This window comes from Hippocampus guttulatus, chromosome 23, assembly GCF_054856545.1.
Source record: "Hippocampus guttulatus isolate MCC_2025c chromosome 23, RoL_Hgut_1.0, whole genome shotgun sequence".
NCBI classification, from domain to species: domain Eukaryota; kingdom Metazoa; phylum Chordata; class Actinopteri; order Syngnathiformes; family Syngnathidae; genus Hippocampus; species Hippocampus guttulatus.
In genome coordinates, this window is record NC_141283.1 from 3,699,646 (window position 1) to 3,714,850 (window position 15,205).

Sequence of the window (15,205 nt, forward strand, 5' to 3'; positions counted from 1 at the left end):
GGGGGGTGGGGCAGTGACATCCATTGAGGAGCCGTCGCGCCCTGTTTCTGAAACAAACGTTAAAATTGAAAAAGAGTTTGCGTGAGTTCATGCACACACGCAGATGCAACATCGAAAAAAAAAATGCGCTCGCTGTCTTCCACAGGAAGCCCATGTGCAAAGCTTCAGAAAAAAAGACATTTCACACGGCGTTGATGCATGTGTGACATGTCGTGGAAAAAAATTCTTCCAAAAAAGAAAAGCTAATGGTGACAATTGCAGCTGCCTGTTTTTGTTTTGTTTTTTTTTAGTTTATTTTTTTTTTTGCAACCTTCCAAGACCTCTGAGACATCATATTCAATATGTGCTTTTTGAAATTGCCAATCGTATTTTGGGGATCACTTGAAAAAATTTCCCCTTGGAGGGATTAAAATCAGTATCATAAAATACAATTACATTTCTTCGAATAAAGTTGAATTTCATTATTCATGTCCTGTTTTGCATATATAAATGTAACACGTTTGTCATCACCGCGACCGAATGAATCTCTTGTGCGTGTTTGCGCTGGTGGTAAACATTCAGAATGACGGCCGCGCGTGACAAATTGAACCAGGAGCGTATTTTCAACGTTCCCTTTTCTGACACGAGTGTGACATCACGTCTGCGCTAATTGTTTCCGACGTGGAAATTGTAAATTATCCAACATCCCGTAGATGTAATCCCCCACCCCTCCCAACCCCCCACCCTGATGGCCATCGCTGACTTGACTTCCCCCCTCCTGTTAGCCGATGATCCATCTCCTTCCCCTCAGCAAGTACAAAGCTGACTTTTCATCGATGAAACAGTTTATATTCTATGCTGATTATTTTTAAAGCGCAGGCTGCTGCGTTTAGGGAACATGGGAGGCGGAGGTGTCCTAGTGATCACCTTCTTCCTCACCCTTTCCAATTGGTTTCACCTCCTGCAGGCCTGTGTGGGTGTGCGCGCGTCTAAGCGTGTGACACAACACACACACACACACACTCGAGTCTGGCTAATGAAATCATCTGTGGCTACATTTTAATCCCTCCTGAAGGCCACAGTCAAAATAACAAGGATTCTTTGAAACGCAACTATCTTTCGTACACAGGTGACACACACACACACATGATCTAAAAAAAAAAAAAAAGGAGCCTATCGAAGCAGTTTTCAATACCAGCCAACATGTCTCCGCAAAGAAAAATGTCCCCATTACAACGGTGTGATGTCAAAGTTTGTACCACATGAGTGTGTGTGTATGTGCATGCGCGCACGCATGAGCAAGTGAAGTAAGCTCTTCTAACACTTTTCATGTTAACCAGCCAAAATTCCCCGCGATTAAAAATGGCCACAAGGCCTGTGCCAGACTAGCCTAGAAAGACAAGTCCAAGTGCGTGTGTGTGTCTCTGTGCACAAGTGCATCAATTCCACACACTGAATCTAAAAGTAACCAAAATGTCTTCAGAATGAACATTTATGCCATACTAACATCAAACGAAACATATGTGCTTGGCAAGGGTATTTTATGATGTCCACCGGACAAAATATCCTCGCTATAAAATTTTTTTGTGTGTTTTTGAGTAAAACTTGAAAAATGAAAAATGTCCACACTAACAAAAGACAAGTTCAGATGTGTGTCCTCATACCTCCTTTCTCCTGTTTGGGGCAGATCCCTTTGGCCGGAGTCAGCCTTCTGTGGGCATCCTCGTCCCTGCCGGGCGTCACCTGCACGCCCACCTCCACGGGCATTAGAGGAGGCCCCCTTCCCATCTCCAGGGCGTGGCCCCGCGGGGAGATGGGGATGCTAGCGGCGCCGCCCGCCTCACCGGGCTTGACGGAGAAGGAGCCCGGCGCACCCTGCGGCGGCCCGCGGCATAGGCGGCGTTTGTGCTCGATGAAGACCAGGATGTCCCCCAGAGGGAAGTTGGTCTGGCACTGGCCGCACGTCAGCAGGTCGTGCTCCTCGGGGCCCCGGAGGGAGGCGGCGGGGCCCGGCGACGGGGATCTCGCCGTTGCATCATTGGCGTCGGCTGCAGGAGGAAAAAGACAATGCCCGGGTGTTTATATTCAGAGACGAGGAAAAGACGACTGCAAAAAAAAAAAAAAACAGGTAACAAAAGTCGTCGCAGTGTGTATTTGAATAGAAGAACAAAGGGGATTGGTACAGAGCCCTGTGGTGAATAGTGAAAATCCAAGTAATTCACTACCGGGCAAAAGTTTTGTAATTGCCTATAGATTTCAGAAGATGGCACTTTTTTGTTCAATTAGACTTCCTTGGTACCAAGATGACACAAAACGGCGCTACAAAAACATTTTGTTTTTTTGGTTTTGTTTAGTTTTTTCACATTGTGATTGTCATCTGTGGAGCCAGAAAAAAATTGCAAGCCTATTTGGACTAAGCCTCACCGATGCCGACGTATATTTTGAAGCTAATGGATTTGCGCTTAAAATTAAAACTGCCTGGTAGGAAGAAAAATGTTGGCAGACAGACGACAAGCACTTTTTGCCTTGATTTGCAATAGTTCACTTGATCCGCTTGAAATTCCCACTTTTCTCCTCCTCACACTTCAGGCCTTATATCGAGATCAAGGGAGCATCCTAATTGATTTTTAGAGTCAAACTGGCTGTATGCTAGCCGTTTGTGTTCTATGTCACAAAGACACACGCACACACAAAAAGAAATCCGGTGGCGAGATTACCCGATAAGAGAAACCGACATCATCGTACCAAGTTCATGGAATACAACAAGCCAGCAGACACCTGCTTGCCTTATCTGCCACACATCGGCATGGATGGCATCCAAAAACACTGCCTAACGCGCGCGTGTGTGTGCGTGTGTGTGTGTGTCTGTGTCGGGGGCCAGGAAGCTCTTCATCTTAACCTTGCATGCTGGGTTTCCGCTGGCGGCCTTCACTTTTTTTGCAGAGCGCTGTCTCTCTCTCACACACACACACTCGCGCACACACACACACACACACACACACACGAGGCCGCATCCATCCTGTGAGTGCATGCATGCATGTGTGTGGCACAAAAAAAAAATAGGGTGTGTGTGTATCTGGGTGTGCGTGCGTGTGTGCAGGTGAATCAAACAGTGTATTCTCTGCAGACATAAAATCTATAGAGGTCCTGTTACCAGAGTAAATCTCATTCTTCACACATCTGACACGGACATTAATAACCATCACACACACACACGTGCACACCCCTGTGGCGTCGACACAGTCCCTCCCTCCGCTTAACGCAAATCCCTAGTGGATGACCTCAGAAAAAAAAAGTCCTTTTCCCTTAGCCGGAAGCTCCGAGGAGGCTCCAGGTGGCATGGAGGAGGAAGGGGTGTCTGGGGCCGGCGTGTACCCAGGGAGAGGTGCTGATGCCTGGGAGAGATGCACACAACCTCCCTCTCCCTTCTCTCCAAACATGACATCTCTAATAATTGCTCAGGCTAAGATAACGACTGTGTGTGTGTGGGGGGGGGGGGGGGGGGGGGGGGTGTTATCAGTGCAGAGATCCTAAACTCCATTATCTCCCATCTCAAACTGTCGGAGCACCGTCGCTCCTCCAAACTTCGCGCGCCGCTTTTCCATCCCCCAATTTTCCCAAATGTTTTGCTATTCAGTCACCCCCTTTACGGGGGGGGGGGGGGGGGGGGGGAAACACCCCCGCCCCACATTCGCCTTCGTTCCGCTCCCGACATGGAAGGCTGGCGCGGTGCCAGATCATTTCCATCTCATCATCTTTGGCAGCGGCGAAGGAACACAAATGCATATTTACCTGCGGATCACACAGCTTGTGGCCGGGCGTTCGTGGAGAAAGGCGCACGTACGCGCCGCTAATAGATGCGCGCCGCGGCCATGTTGCGGGCGTGCACGTGCGCCGTATATTACAGGGGGAAATCTCCGAGCTAACAACACGGCGCGTTGCTATTTGCGGCGGAGACGATGAGACAGGTGGCGAGATGGCAACAGGAGGGAAGCCAGCCATGCGGAGTATTTAGATGATAGAAAAGGGGTTGCACAAAGCGCGGACCACATAAGAACCGTCGCCGTCCAGGATTTGCCTTTATCAAGGGTGCCGGTGCGCTTTTGAACATTTTCGGAACACAAGAAAAACTATCAGGAAATTTCAAAGAGGAAGAAAGCTTCGCGGAAAACACAATTTTTTGGAGTGATATTGTGACAGCTAAAAAATAAAAATAAAAAGACGTGTGAAGATGCCATTAGATGCGGTCATGTAGCCCTTTTGTCCGAAATTGAGTTCATGTCCTTGGTTATTTTTTTCTCCACATTTTGTCTACTCTTCATAACAATATCGTCAACATTACTTTGACCAATTAGCGGCTAGCTAAAATGCACTTTTATTTATGTGTTTGTTTTATTTTGTTTTTAGATCATGACTGACATTGAATTGACTATGACACCAGGCCCACCTACTTGAGTCGCCTGTGCTGCTTGGACGAAAGGTAGGCCCTTTGTTTGTTAGCTTAGCTGCGTAAGCGTACTTGAGTAAGAAGAGTCTCTGGTACAAGTACTTACTCGACTCCCGAGTTCTTACACACCAAGTAGACATTCTCTGAACACAAAATTAAAGCACGCAATTAAATTGTAATTTATGAAAACATAGTGTCGTAACGTGATTAAATAGAAGGTTAAGATTTAAATGGTGCGTGTGACATGGCAGTATAAAAAAAATGTAAAACATCCATTGCTTGAAAGTGTTTTAATAGCATATAGATGGCTATTTGTCAGCCCATCTATGGTGTTTGGCATTATATGTTAGCATAAAGCTAGCAGACGGCAAATTTGGACGTTGATTTGAAATCCTCACACATCTTTGTTTGATGTTTAGTTTGACAGCAACTCATCTCAACTGGGAGTGACATTAAACAGCTCGAAGATTTTTTATTCTTTTTTTTAATCTTATCACTATTTTCCAAGCTGCTGTGTTCTGTCAGATGAGTTGGGTTGCCTGTCACCGTATGCACGTTTAGCAAATTTTCAGCCGAAGGACATTAAAAAAAGACCGAAGTCAAAACTCTGGTTTCCAGGAACTGCTGCACTCAAGAAAAATATGCATACCAAAAAAAAACAAAAAACATTTTTTTAGAAATCCACTTGAGTCACTCAATATTTGCACGCACGCGCGCACATACTCGCGCACAGTCATGACAAACTCGGACATCTCATTCAGGCTGCACCCCTTTCTCACCTGTGTGGAAGCACACATGCAGGCAGCAACTAAGCATGGAATGTTTGCAAAGGGGAATGTGTATGTGTGCGTGCGTGCACACAAAGGGGTCCAAAAAAAAAGAAAACATGCTCAAGTCTGTAGCGGCGTGAGAGCCTGTCAAACACGCGGTCGAGCCGTGAAACTCGAGCTACTTGGCCCGCTCTCACTCTTGCTCTCTCACTCACACACACACACACACACACACACACAGACACACACACACACACACAAATGGGAGTCCGGCAGCCTTAGGGCGCCCCCTATCTGCCACTGGCGTCACTACTGCATCCCCCCATCTTCACAGAAGCTCAGCCGAGGGTCTCTTGCTAGCTCCTATTAGCATCAGCGCATGAACAAGATGATACGTGCATGTGATTAATTGCTGTTTTCATTGTATTTTTCCTTCAGTTTTCTGATTGTCGCTCCTTTTTTTTCTTTCAAAAATCTAGGGAAAAAAACATCTTTAAATGAGGTGTAAAAACTTGAGATTTTTACATTTGGGCTTTATAATTGGACAGCAACATTTTTTTAAAATCAATTTCCGAATCAGCATGCCTTTACATGGCGAAATTAAAAATGCTCCTTCTGTGGTTGTTTTTAATGTTTGTCACATTTATTGTGAATGCAGTCATCATTCATTTGAAGAAAAGACTGACAGTGAAAAGACACCAGAACAGAAATCAGGAAACGGCAATTCACGGTTTTCAAAATAATGTAATTGTGATTTTTTTTTTGGTTGCCCCCCTCAGTATTGCGATTGCAATTTAATATGCAACTGTTTTTTTCAAGGTCCCCCTCCCATGTATTTTTTTAAGCAACACAAGCAATCTATTAATTTAAATGACAATAAACACGTTAATGTTTGGTTCTTCCAGCCTTTGGTTTACGCGAAAATAAAGTTGAATGTAACTCAAATGAAAGAAAAAGAACAGTTTCATCCTCGACTCGAATTCAGAGTTGTTCACGTCCTCAACACTTTGACTTCGACGACGTGACAAAAGTGGACCGCGTTAAGTGTGGTGTAAACACAAGACGATTAAGTCAGATGACAACGACGACAACAAAAAATGCAAACAACATTCGACGACATTGATTTGAAATGCGATTCGTGGTTCAGCCGTACAACAGTAAGACGATAACGACTGTATGTGACAAGGCAAAAAATGTTACGCTGCATGGGGGGTTGGAAAGGTAAAGGTGGCTAATAATTAACATCTTTAGTTTTAATAATAAGAGTGATTTTTTTCTTCTTCGATTTTTAACCTTATTTGGGGCTCTGGCTTTGTTCCATGAGCGTAATTTGCGCTCCGGCCGAGGTTCTTCAAAGTGAGCTGGAGGGGGTGTTTTGCGAGCTTACATCAATGGCCTTTAATAAATCTCATAAAAAAGCCTAATGGTAGCGATCCGGCCGATATAAACGCTGCCTGGTCGAGAGGAGGGGGGGGGGGGCAAAAATTCTCTGAGTGGAATTTAAAGGAGAGAGAATTTTGCACAAAACGGGCACGCTGCTCCCCACTCCTGCTTTGTCTTTGATTGCATTTTCCCAGGGAAAAAAAAAAACACCAAATGCGCCCCCAGGGGAGCGCGGGGTGGGATGGGTGTGGAGGGGGGGTCCTGTTTATCCCCCCCCCCCCCAAATGATGTCCAATTACAAACAGCAGTGTCAAATTTAGCTTAGTTTGGCTTTTGGGGTTTTTTTTGGGGGGGGTTGCAATTCATCCTTTTTATCGAAAAGTTGAATTTAAAAAAACGTAAGGAAATTTTGTCATCATTTTTGGCTCATTTTTGTATTTAATTTTGTCTTTTTTTTCTTATTTTTGTGATTTTTAAATGTTTCTTTGTGTGTTTGGTTGTTCCGTCTTGAATTTTTTTTCTTTTTTTGTGATTTATTTATTTTTGCTTTTATTTTTCTTGACTTGAACATTTCAATATTATGTTATTATATGTTATTATTTTTTCCTTTTATCCAAAACTTTGCATCATTTTTTTCCACGTCACATTTCTCCAACTTTACAAACATTTGCTTTTTTTTTTTCCACTTTTTGCTTTTATCTTATTAGATCCCCCCCCCCCACCCCATTAAATACAAGGAAAGCTCCGTCAGTGGAATTTAGAGAAGGAAATTTTTTGCTAAACAAAATCGCTTTCCCCTCCTATCCTTGTGTTTCCTTGCTAAAAACACACACACACACACACACACACACACACACACACAAGTATGCCCCCAGGGGCGCTGTGGGTGCGGAATGGGGGGCAGGAGGTTGAGGGTGGGTAATGGGGGGGGCTTGCATTGCATGTGGGTGATTCTCACTCCCTTTGGGAGTGAACGACACCAGCGACGACATCGCAGATGGCTGCAATCAAAAATTCAAACGACAAGCGGCCTCACTTTAGCCTTCGCCGCCCCCGCAGGCGGCGAAGCGCTTCAGACGGGGGGGGGGGGGGGAGGCGGCCGAGCTCCCGCCGATCCCCGCCGTCGCCGTAGATGGCTCGACGAGGCGCAATGTGGGCAGATAGGCATCGGCGTTTGACAAACTTTTTGCGCGATAAGATAGCGAGCGAGCGAACGAGCGCGGCGTACAAAATTCATCAGATGTGCTCGGCTGACGATGCTGAAATATTCAAGCAAAATGAGGGAACAAAGTGAAATGGCCGACAGCCAATCGGAAGCCAATCAACGCCTGTGAGCTTGTCGTCTGCTTACTTACACTCCGTGTGTGTGTGTGTGTGCGTGTAGCCATATGGTGCAAATAAGAGAAGGGAAAAAAAGGGTGCAGATCAGATTAGGGAAAGGCGCATCCGTTATACGTGTGACGCCTTTCGTCAAGCGGCTAACGCATGCTAAAGTTCATGTTAGGCCTAAAAACAACAACAACAAAAAACATCTTTGTGGGGGTTTTGTCAAGTGATGATCACGATAATCCATGTTATCAGTCTAGCTTGATAATCGATATGTTGCAAGAATAGTCAAGTCAAGTCAACAGTATTTATAGAGCACTTTCAAACAGCCATCGCTGCATACAAAGTGCTGTACATGGAGCAATTTAGCATGCACAATAAACAGTAAGACAAATCGGTAATAAAGGCAATAAGGTAATAAAGAATAGCGAAAGGTTGCGAGCTAGCTCACTGGGGGTTGGGGGGACGTCTTATTTGATTGTTTTTTTTTAATGGCTTTAATGCTTTTGTTACAATGTGACAAAAGAGTGATAAAATACTCAACATGCTCAAACGTTGGGTTTCGGATAGTTTTTTTTTTGTGGCTGTCTTGTAAAAAGTGTCAATTTTTTTTCCTTCTGTCTAAATCTTGATGTCCATTGAAAAGAATTTTTGTCTTTTTTGTTGTTGTGAATTTCTTCTTCCCCCCCCCCCCCCCCCATCCCAAATTTGATGCCGGATGAAAAGCATTCGTCAAAATTTGATTTTTTTTCACATGTATTTTTGTTGATTTTTGGTCAATTTTGGGATTTATCATTTTTAACTCAAAGACCATTGGAAAAACACGTATCCCCCAAATATTATCATCAGACTTTGGCAAATTTTTTTGTTTTTGTTTTTGTTTTTACTTACTATCCAAAACCTGACGTCCACGTAAACATACGCATACCTCCCAAACGTTTTTTTTTTGTGTTCTTTGAATGTATCGTCTCATCTAAATCTTAAGATCTCTTTGTTTTCCAATCCAAATTTAATGTCAACTAAAAACGTGGACGTCCGATTATTTTTCCTGAAGTTTGTTTCTGCTGTAAGTGCGCACATCATGTGGTGATAACTTTTTAATCTTTTTTTTTTTTGTCTTTTCAAATTTCTCCAAATGTCCTTTTTTTTTCTTTTGTTTGTCCAAAACTTAAAAGAATATTTTGTTGTTTTAAAAAGAGAATTGCTAATACGTCCGTTTTATTGGAAAGCAACAATTAGCGTTTTTTTCTTTTCTACTATTTCCGAAATATCTCTACATCATGTTTAACCCATAGTTATTCTTATTTTTAAATCCAAAACACATAATTGTTGCTGCACTGCTTTTAATTTTTAAAAACTCACCACATGGAGGGACATGCTTTACAATAGACACCAACCATTTTTAGGGTTGGCAATTCCTTAATATCTTCACTTCCCATTTCGCGTTTCTTGTTTGGTTTGTTTTGTTCTGTTTCGCCAGAACGTGAGGAAATTTGGAACATTTGGAGAATTTTTTTTTTTTTTTTAAATGTTCCGCAACAACAACAACACTTCATGGTGAAACTCAATTGGCATCAGGAGATTTTGAGTCGGCCTCGATGATATTCAATATCCGCCCTTTACTGCTTTATCACTTGAAACGTGTAAATCAACCCCAATCCACACTTGGAGTGCATTTTTTTTTTTTTTTTTGAAAGGCTCAGTTGTGCTTTTTCTCACGCCGCGTCAACATTGCCGCGTTGGTGTCTCGCGCATGCCAGGTATCCTTTTTCTTTTGCTCGAAATGAGCACTCAGACTCCGGAGAAAATAGAAAACTGCTCGCGATATTATTAGGAAGCCTAATTGTATTACTTTTGGAAGAAAAAAAAAATGAAGCAAGTAGGCACGGCAACGGTGTAAGTCTGGTGTGGCGAAATCCACCGCCATGTACAGTATGTGTGTTAAGAAGAGAGGCAATGAAAGGCAGCGCGTGTGGCTCGAGGATTGACGGACAGCGAGTCCAAACCTCAAATTATGGAAGTCGTAGAAACGTTATTGTTGACGTGGTTGAATGAGAAAGCTTGCTGCCGATAAGATGCCAAATATTTCGCATTTCGCAACGTGCTGCTCTGGGGACCAATCGCGTCTTTGATACAATTATTGCGGATCTTCTGTTGCAGAGGAACTATGTTGAATATAGGTGAGGAGCTTCATAAACTTGGGGGGTGCGGCAGGGGGAATAGTGTGCAATAAAATCTTCTGATCTAATTTTTTTTTTTTAACTCATTCACTGCCAAAGACGTTTTTAAACGTCTTTTCAGACTTGGTCTAGACTTGGCTGGTACTGAATGAGTTAACTACATGCCAGTAATAATAAAAATAAAAAATAAAGTCAACTTAGTTTTGGGAAAATCACAAATTTCGGTGACTTCCGTCAACTTAATTCTTTGGCTCAACTTTTGGTTCCCGAATGATTGGCATCTCAACAGAATCAAAGTAAATGAGTCATTTCAGCCCCCCCCCCTCCCACTCCCACAAATCGTTTTACTTTTACATTTTTAATACATTTTTTGAAATGTTTAAATAGCACTGTATTGTATAAAAACAATGTCAAGAAATAAAACAAGATCAAAAATGTGTAATCACTGTTTGTTGGGACAAGCTGAGTCACAACAACAGATGGAGTGCAGTGTGTGTGTGTGTGTCCCTTTAAGGGGTGTGGCCTGTTGAGTAATGTTAAGAACATGGCATGTGCTCAATCTTTGTTTTTTTGTTTGTTTTTTGCTCCCTTTTTTATTTCTTCTCTCCACTCGAGTTATGGCGTCTCTCAACCTCGCTCGCAACAATTTCGGCCACTTGTACCGTCGAGTGAAAACTGACTGAATACTTTGTCCCTCAGGAGATTTTCACGTATCTGTACGACGAGTCACGACACTTGACTCGTACTCCCGACAGTTTGAAAACAGATACGCGCACTTCTGACTCCTTCTCTTTCAAAGTAAGAGGGCGTTAACACAAAAGCCCATTTGCTTTTTTAATTGAAAAAAAAAAATTCTCCCTTTTTTGCATTTTAGATCTTCCAGGCTTATTTGACGGCTTGTAAATAGACGAAGGGAGGCTGGCGGCTCCGACGACAAAGGCGCTCGATTCCGTGACTCTCCGCGCGCCTGTCCAGAAATATGCTGCCATTCTGGTTCTCTGCACCAACGGGGGGTGCCCCCGGCGCAAAGGCCCCGCAGGGCTCATCATCATCCGTGCGACTCCCAACGACTGTCAGAATGGCGGCCTCCGGCCACCTGCGGCGACTTCTCGTGTAAGCGGACACCCACCCCGCCTGACAGTTGACACCTCAACTCGTGCTCAACCTTTTTACATTATTCCTCTTAAAAAAAAAAAAAGACCACAATAACCGCTCATTATGTGTTGACTTAATCAAATCTCCTCTGCCTCCTCCAGCCTGAGGTGCGATCCGACTCCGGATAACCGGAACAATCCACCTTAAGGAAACAGCCCACAGTGACAAGCTCAAGTCCAAAGTGAGACAGTTTGACCGTTTTTTTTTTTTTTTTTTTTTACACGTGTGTCTGTGTGTGTGTGTGTTGTCCTCCTGCTCTGTTGCCTGAGTGTAAACACGAATCGGAATTGGCCGGCGGCGAGGTTGCTTTTGCGTTCGTCCCCAAACGCAGTTCAAGAACAAGTTGGGCTTGATGAAATGCGGCCTGCTCGCCGCGCTCACCAGAAAATGACGACGACGTTGCGCTTCGGTTTCATAACACATTATTGGAAACGAACAAGAAAAATCATATTTCCGCGTTTAGGGGAATCGGTCGAAGAAATTTCACTGTTGATTCAAATTCAGATCTTGGATTATTATTCCCATTTTTAGTCAACAATTTTTTTATTTTTAATTATATTTAATTAATCAAATTTATGTGCATCCGTTTATTTGCTATGCCGGTTTAGGGTTAACCTATCTCAGCTGACTTTGGTCTGAGAGGCGGGGTACACCCTGGACATGTAGACAGTGGATAGAAAAAGTCTACACACCCCTGTTCAAATGTCAGATTCTGGTGCGATTAAAAACATCATCAGATTACGATAAATCGTTGGAAAACCTTTTCCGCCATTAACCTGTTCAACTTCATTGAAACAAACGTTTCCAAATTTTGGAGAGAGAGAGAGATGGGAAAAAAATGACACTCAAAGTCTCCCAAACACCAATGGGAAAATGTGTGATAGGCTGTCACACACAGCTGGAACTGGGGCCTCAGACAAGATGGAGGGAATTATGAACGGCTTCAAATAACAGTCCGTGTTAGCACGAAACCTTCAGGCTTCTGCGAGAAAGCAAAAAAAAAAAACCCCAAAACAAAACAACAACAAAAAGTCAGGAAAAGCCTACTAGAACATCAGAACTTTATTTCAAGGTCAATCACCCTCCAAAAAGTTGCATTTAAAACGGGTATGCAGACTTGTGTGTGGTAGTTTTTGTTTTCCTCTCTTTTTTTTAAATATATTGACTGTAGGGTTGACAACCAAACATCCTCAAATGTCTTCAATGACGTTTTACAACTTTTTGGCTCCGATCAGTTCTTTTTTTTTTTTTTTTTTTTTTTCCTGGTTTGAAGTGTGCGATTCAATTTTTTTTATACGCATAACGTATGTGAAGCATTAAGTTGCAATATATGATATCATATCATATTATATCAATTTTCATTGTACACCCAAAATACAGAACAAAATGAAGCGGAGGTGTGTTTTCACCACGTCCAAATTGTGATTGCTTTGCCTTGGCAGAGGCGGGTAGGGCACACTGGGGGTGACATTCAGACTTCCGCTATACACACACACACGCACGCGTACACGTGTTCACTTCTAACGTGTATTGCAGTTGTCAGTTCTGAAGCAGAATGACGCTAATGCAAAAGAAGCGACTTAAACCTTCACTGGGAGCAAAATGTTGACCGTTTGGCCTTGGCGTATGGGTTTCGCCCGACTGCGAAGACATTCAGGCTTCCGTTCAACACGCGTTCTTGTATGACACACACACACACACACACAGAGCCGGAATAATGATTTGACTCATCTTTTTAGATGTCTGGAGTGAAACTGAGTAAACAAGACAAACATTGTCGCTTCTGCACTCTTTGTGTTTGTGTCTGTGCGCGTGCGTGTGTGGTACAGAACAGGTAGGACCAGACTGAGGCCCTTCTATTTTGCACGGCCAACCATGTTGCTCGTCTTGACACCTCCATGTGGCTCAAGTTCAAAAGCAAGCAAGTGTGTGTGTGTGTGTGTGTGTGTGTGCGCACGCGCGTGTGTGTGTTATGCAAAGTGACACAAAAAAAAGACGTCAAACAAAGTGACCCATGGCTGCGAGCGGGGGTGGGAAATATTTAACTGTTACGCCACAAATTTGTCCCCCAGTATGCCCCCCCCCACACACACACACACTGAGTGCCCTGCAGCTGACAAATGAAAATATGCAAACTTCTTTTGTCTTAATGCACGCAGGTAAATGTCACACACACACGTGAACACTCTTGGCACTCGACACACACACCCTGAGGTGCAACTGTAGTTTGGATTATTATTATTTTTTTTTTTTTTGCTCTCCTCCACACTCTAAAATTAATTGTCTGCACATGAATCAACTTGACTAATTAAAATAATGCAAAGTGCGCAACGTGGCTCGCTGATTGTAATAATAACAATAATAAAAGTGCAATAATAAAGGGGGAATAGCATGAAAGAGCTCCTCAATTAGCTCACTAAGTGATGAGGATCAATAATTTGTAAGACACACATTAAAAAAAAAAAAAAAAAAAAACATTGGCCACAGATTACATCATGAGCTGGTGTGCATTGAATTAGCGCGATTAGGCCTCGTCTATCAAATCGGATCGAGCAGCAGGCAGCACCCGAGACGATGAATGTTTCAAATTGATATTCAGATTCGGATTAGAGGACACTTTTAATCTTTTACGCGGCGGGCAAATAGATAAAAGTGTGTAGAATCACAAATGACTTTGTCAAGATAAATTCTTTTAAGAAATGAAATGAGCCAAAGTTCTTATCTCGTCATGCATGATTTCTTGTGGTTAAACAAACTTTTATGCAACATTTGCGTGCGTGCGTGTGCACGCGCGTGTCTGTGTGTGTGTGTGTGTGTGTGTGTGCGTGTGTGTGTGTGTGATGATGATGGCAATAAGAAGGCAAAGTAACTTAAACGTGACGAACGCGTGCAATTGGCGTGAGGTGCACGTGCAATGCACACGAGATCGTTCACGTTTTTGTACTCAAATCATTTCTGTCCAAACAATACTTGCATTATCGCCGGACGTCTTTTCAAGAGAAAAGACAAAGAGTTTCTCCCGCTCCTAAATAAACGAGGAAGTTTTTAACGCAAACGTCTTCTGTACCGCGGTTGAGATATTTCAGGTGTGTTTCGTGATGTTTATCGAGAGATCCACGTGTCGAAATCCAACAAGAGAAAATGCGAGTTTTGGAATTCGCTCGCGTCCAAGTTTAATAAAAAAAAAAAAAATCGACGCGCGGGTGTTTTTTTTTTTTTTTCGTGCCGGCCACAGAAAAGATGTCGTGAAAGGTTCGACGTGCGTCTCACCTGGTGCCGTCTCCCGGTGGCTCAACGACAAGTGCTGCGGGTTCACCTGCTTGCGGCGGGACATCGCCCCGGCATTTACTCTGGCATCGCCCGGTGAACGGCACTTGGAGTCGGCTCGGACCGTCTTGTCGGTCCGCTGGTGGCTCTCGGCTGGAGCGCGGACCCTTACTCCTCCTTTTTTTTTCTTTCTTTTTCTTTAAATGGGAATTGGATTTGATCTGCTTTTCTTCCTCGATAATTGCCGCACAAGTTTGGCGGGCGAGAAGGATGCACGCTGCACGCTGTCCCTTCTTTCGGAGGCAAACAAAAAACACCTGGACGCGCGCAGCAATTGGTGGGGGGGGGGGGGGGGGGGGGGTGAGAACCCACAATGCCGACACCAAAACAGAAAGCTGCAAAATCCTGCGTATGCGACGCGTCTTTCTTGTCAGTGTAAATTTAGGATCCTTGCCGCAAGCACCGTCCTCTTCTTTTCGCTGCTGGTGGTGGTGGTAGTGGTGCGCTCAGGGAAGAAGAAAAAAATGGCCCTTTGGCACCGGCTCCTTGTGTGCGTTTTGGCATCGGCGCTCGGAACGGCAACTCTTGGCTCCTGTGGCGGGAGACTCGCTGATGGAGAGAGAGAAAGAGAGAGCGAGGCAGAGAAAGAGCGAGCGAGAGAGAATGCACGGGGCAGACAAGACACCTCCTCCTCCTCC

At 43.9% G+C, this 15,205-nt stretch overlaps 1 protein-coding gene and 1 long non-coding RNA gene across 2 annotated transcripts in view; one reads left to right on the plus strand and one right to left on the minus strand.

The window, feature by feature from the left end:
- The window catches only part of LOC147185765 (B-cell lymphoma/leukemia 11B-like), a 34,357-nt gene extending 19,152 nt beyond the window's left edge, over positions 1-15,205 (minus strand). Inside the window, exons 1-2 of the mRNA XM_086104529.1 lie at positions 14,511-15,205; positions 1,644-2,027 (exon numbers count right to left, since the gene is read on the minus strand). Coding sequence (XP_085960655.1) covers positions 1,644-2,027; positions 14,511-14,574 — 448 coding nt within the window. The 5' untranslated portion in view covers positions 14,575-15,205. The remainder of the gene's footprint in view (positions 1-1,643; positions 2,028-14,510) is intronic.
- On the plus strand, positions 4,385-11,423 carry LOC147185766 (uncharacterized). Its single transcript, XR_015099469.1, has 4 exons — positions 4,385-4,459; positions 10,785-10,883; positions 10,960-11,198; positions 11,342-11,423. It is a non-coding gene; the product is annotated as an uncharacterized LOC147185766 (long non-coding RNA).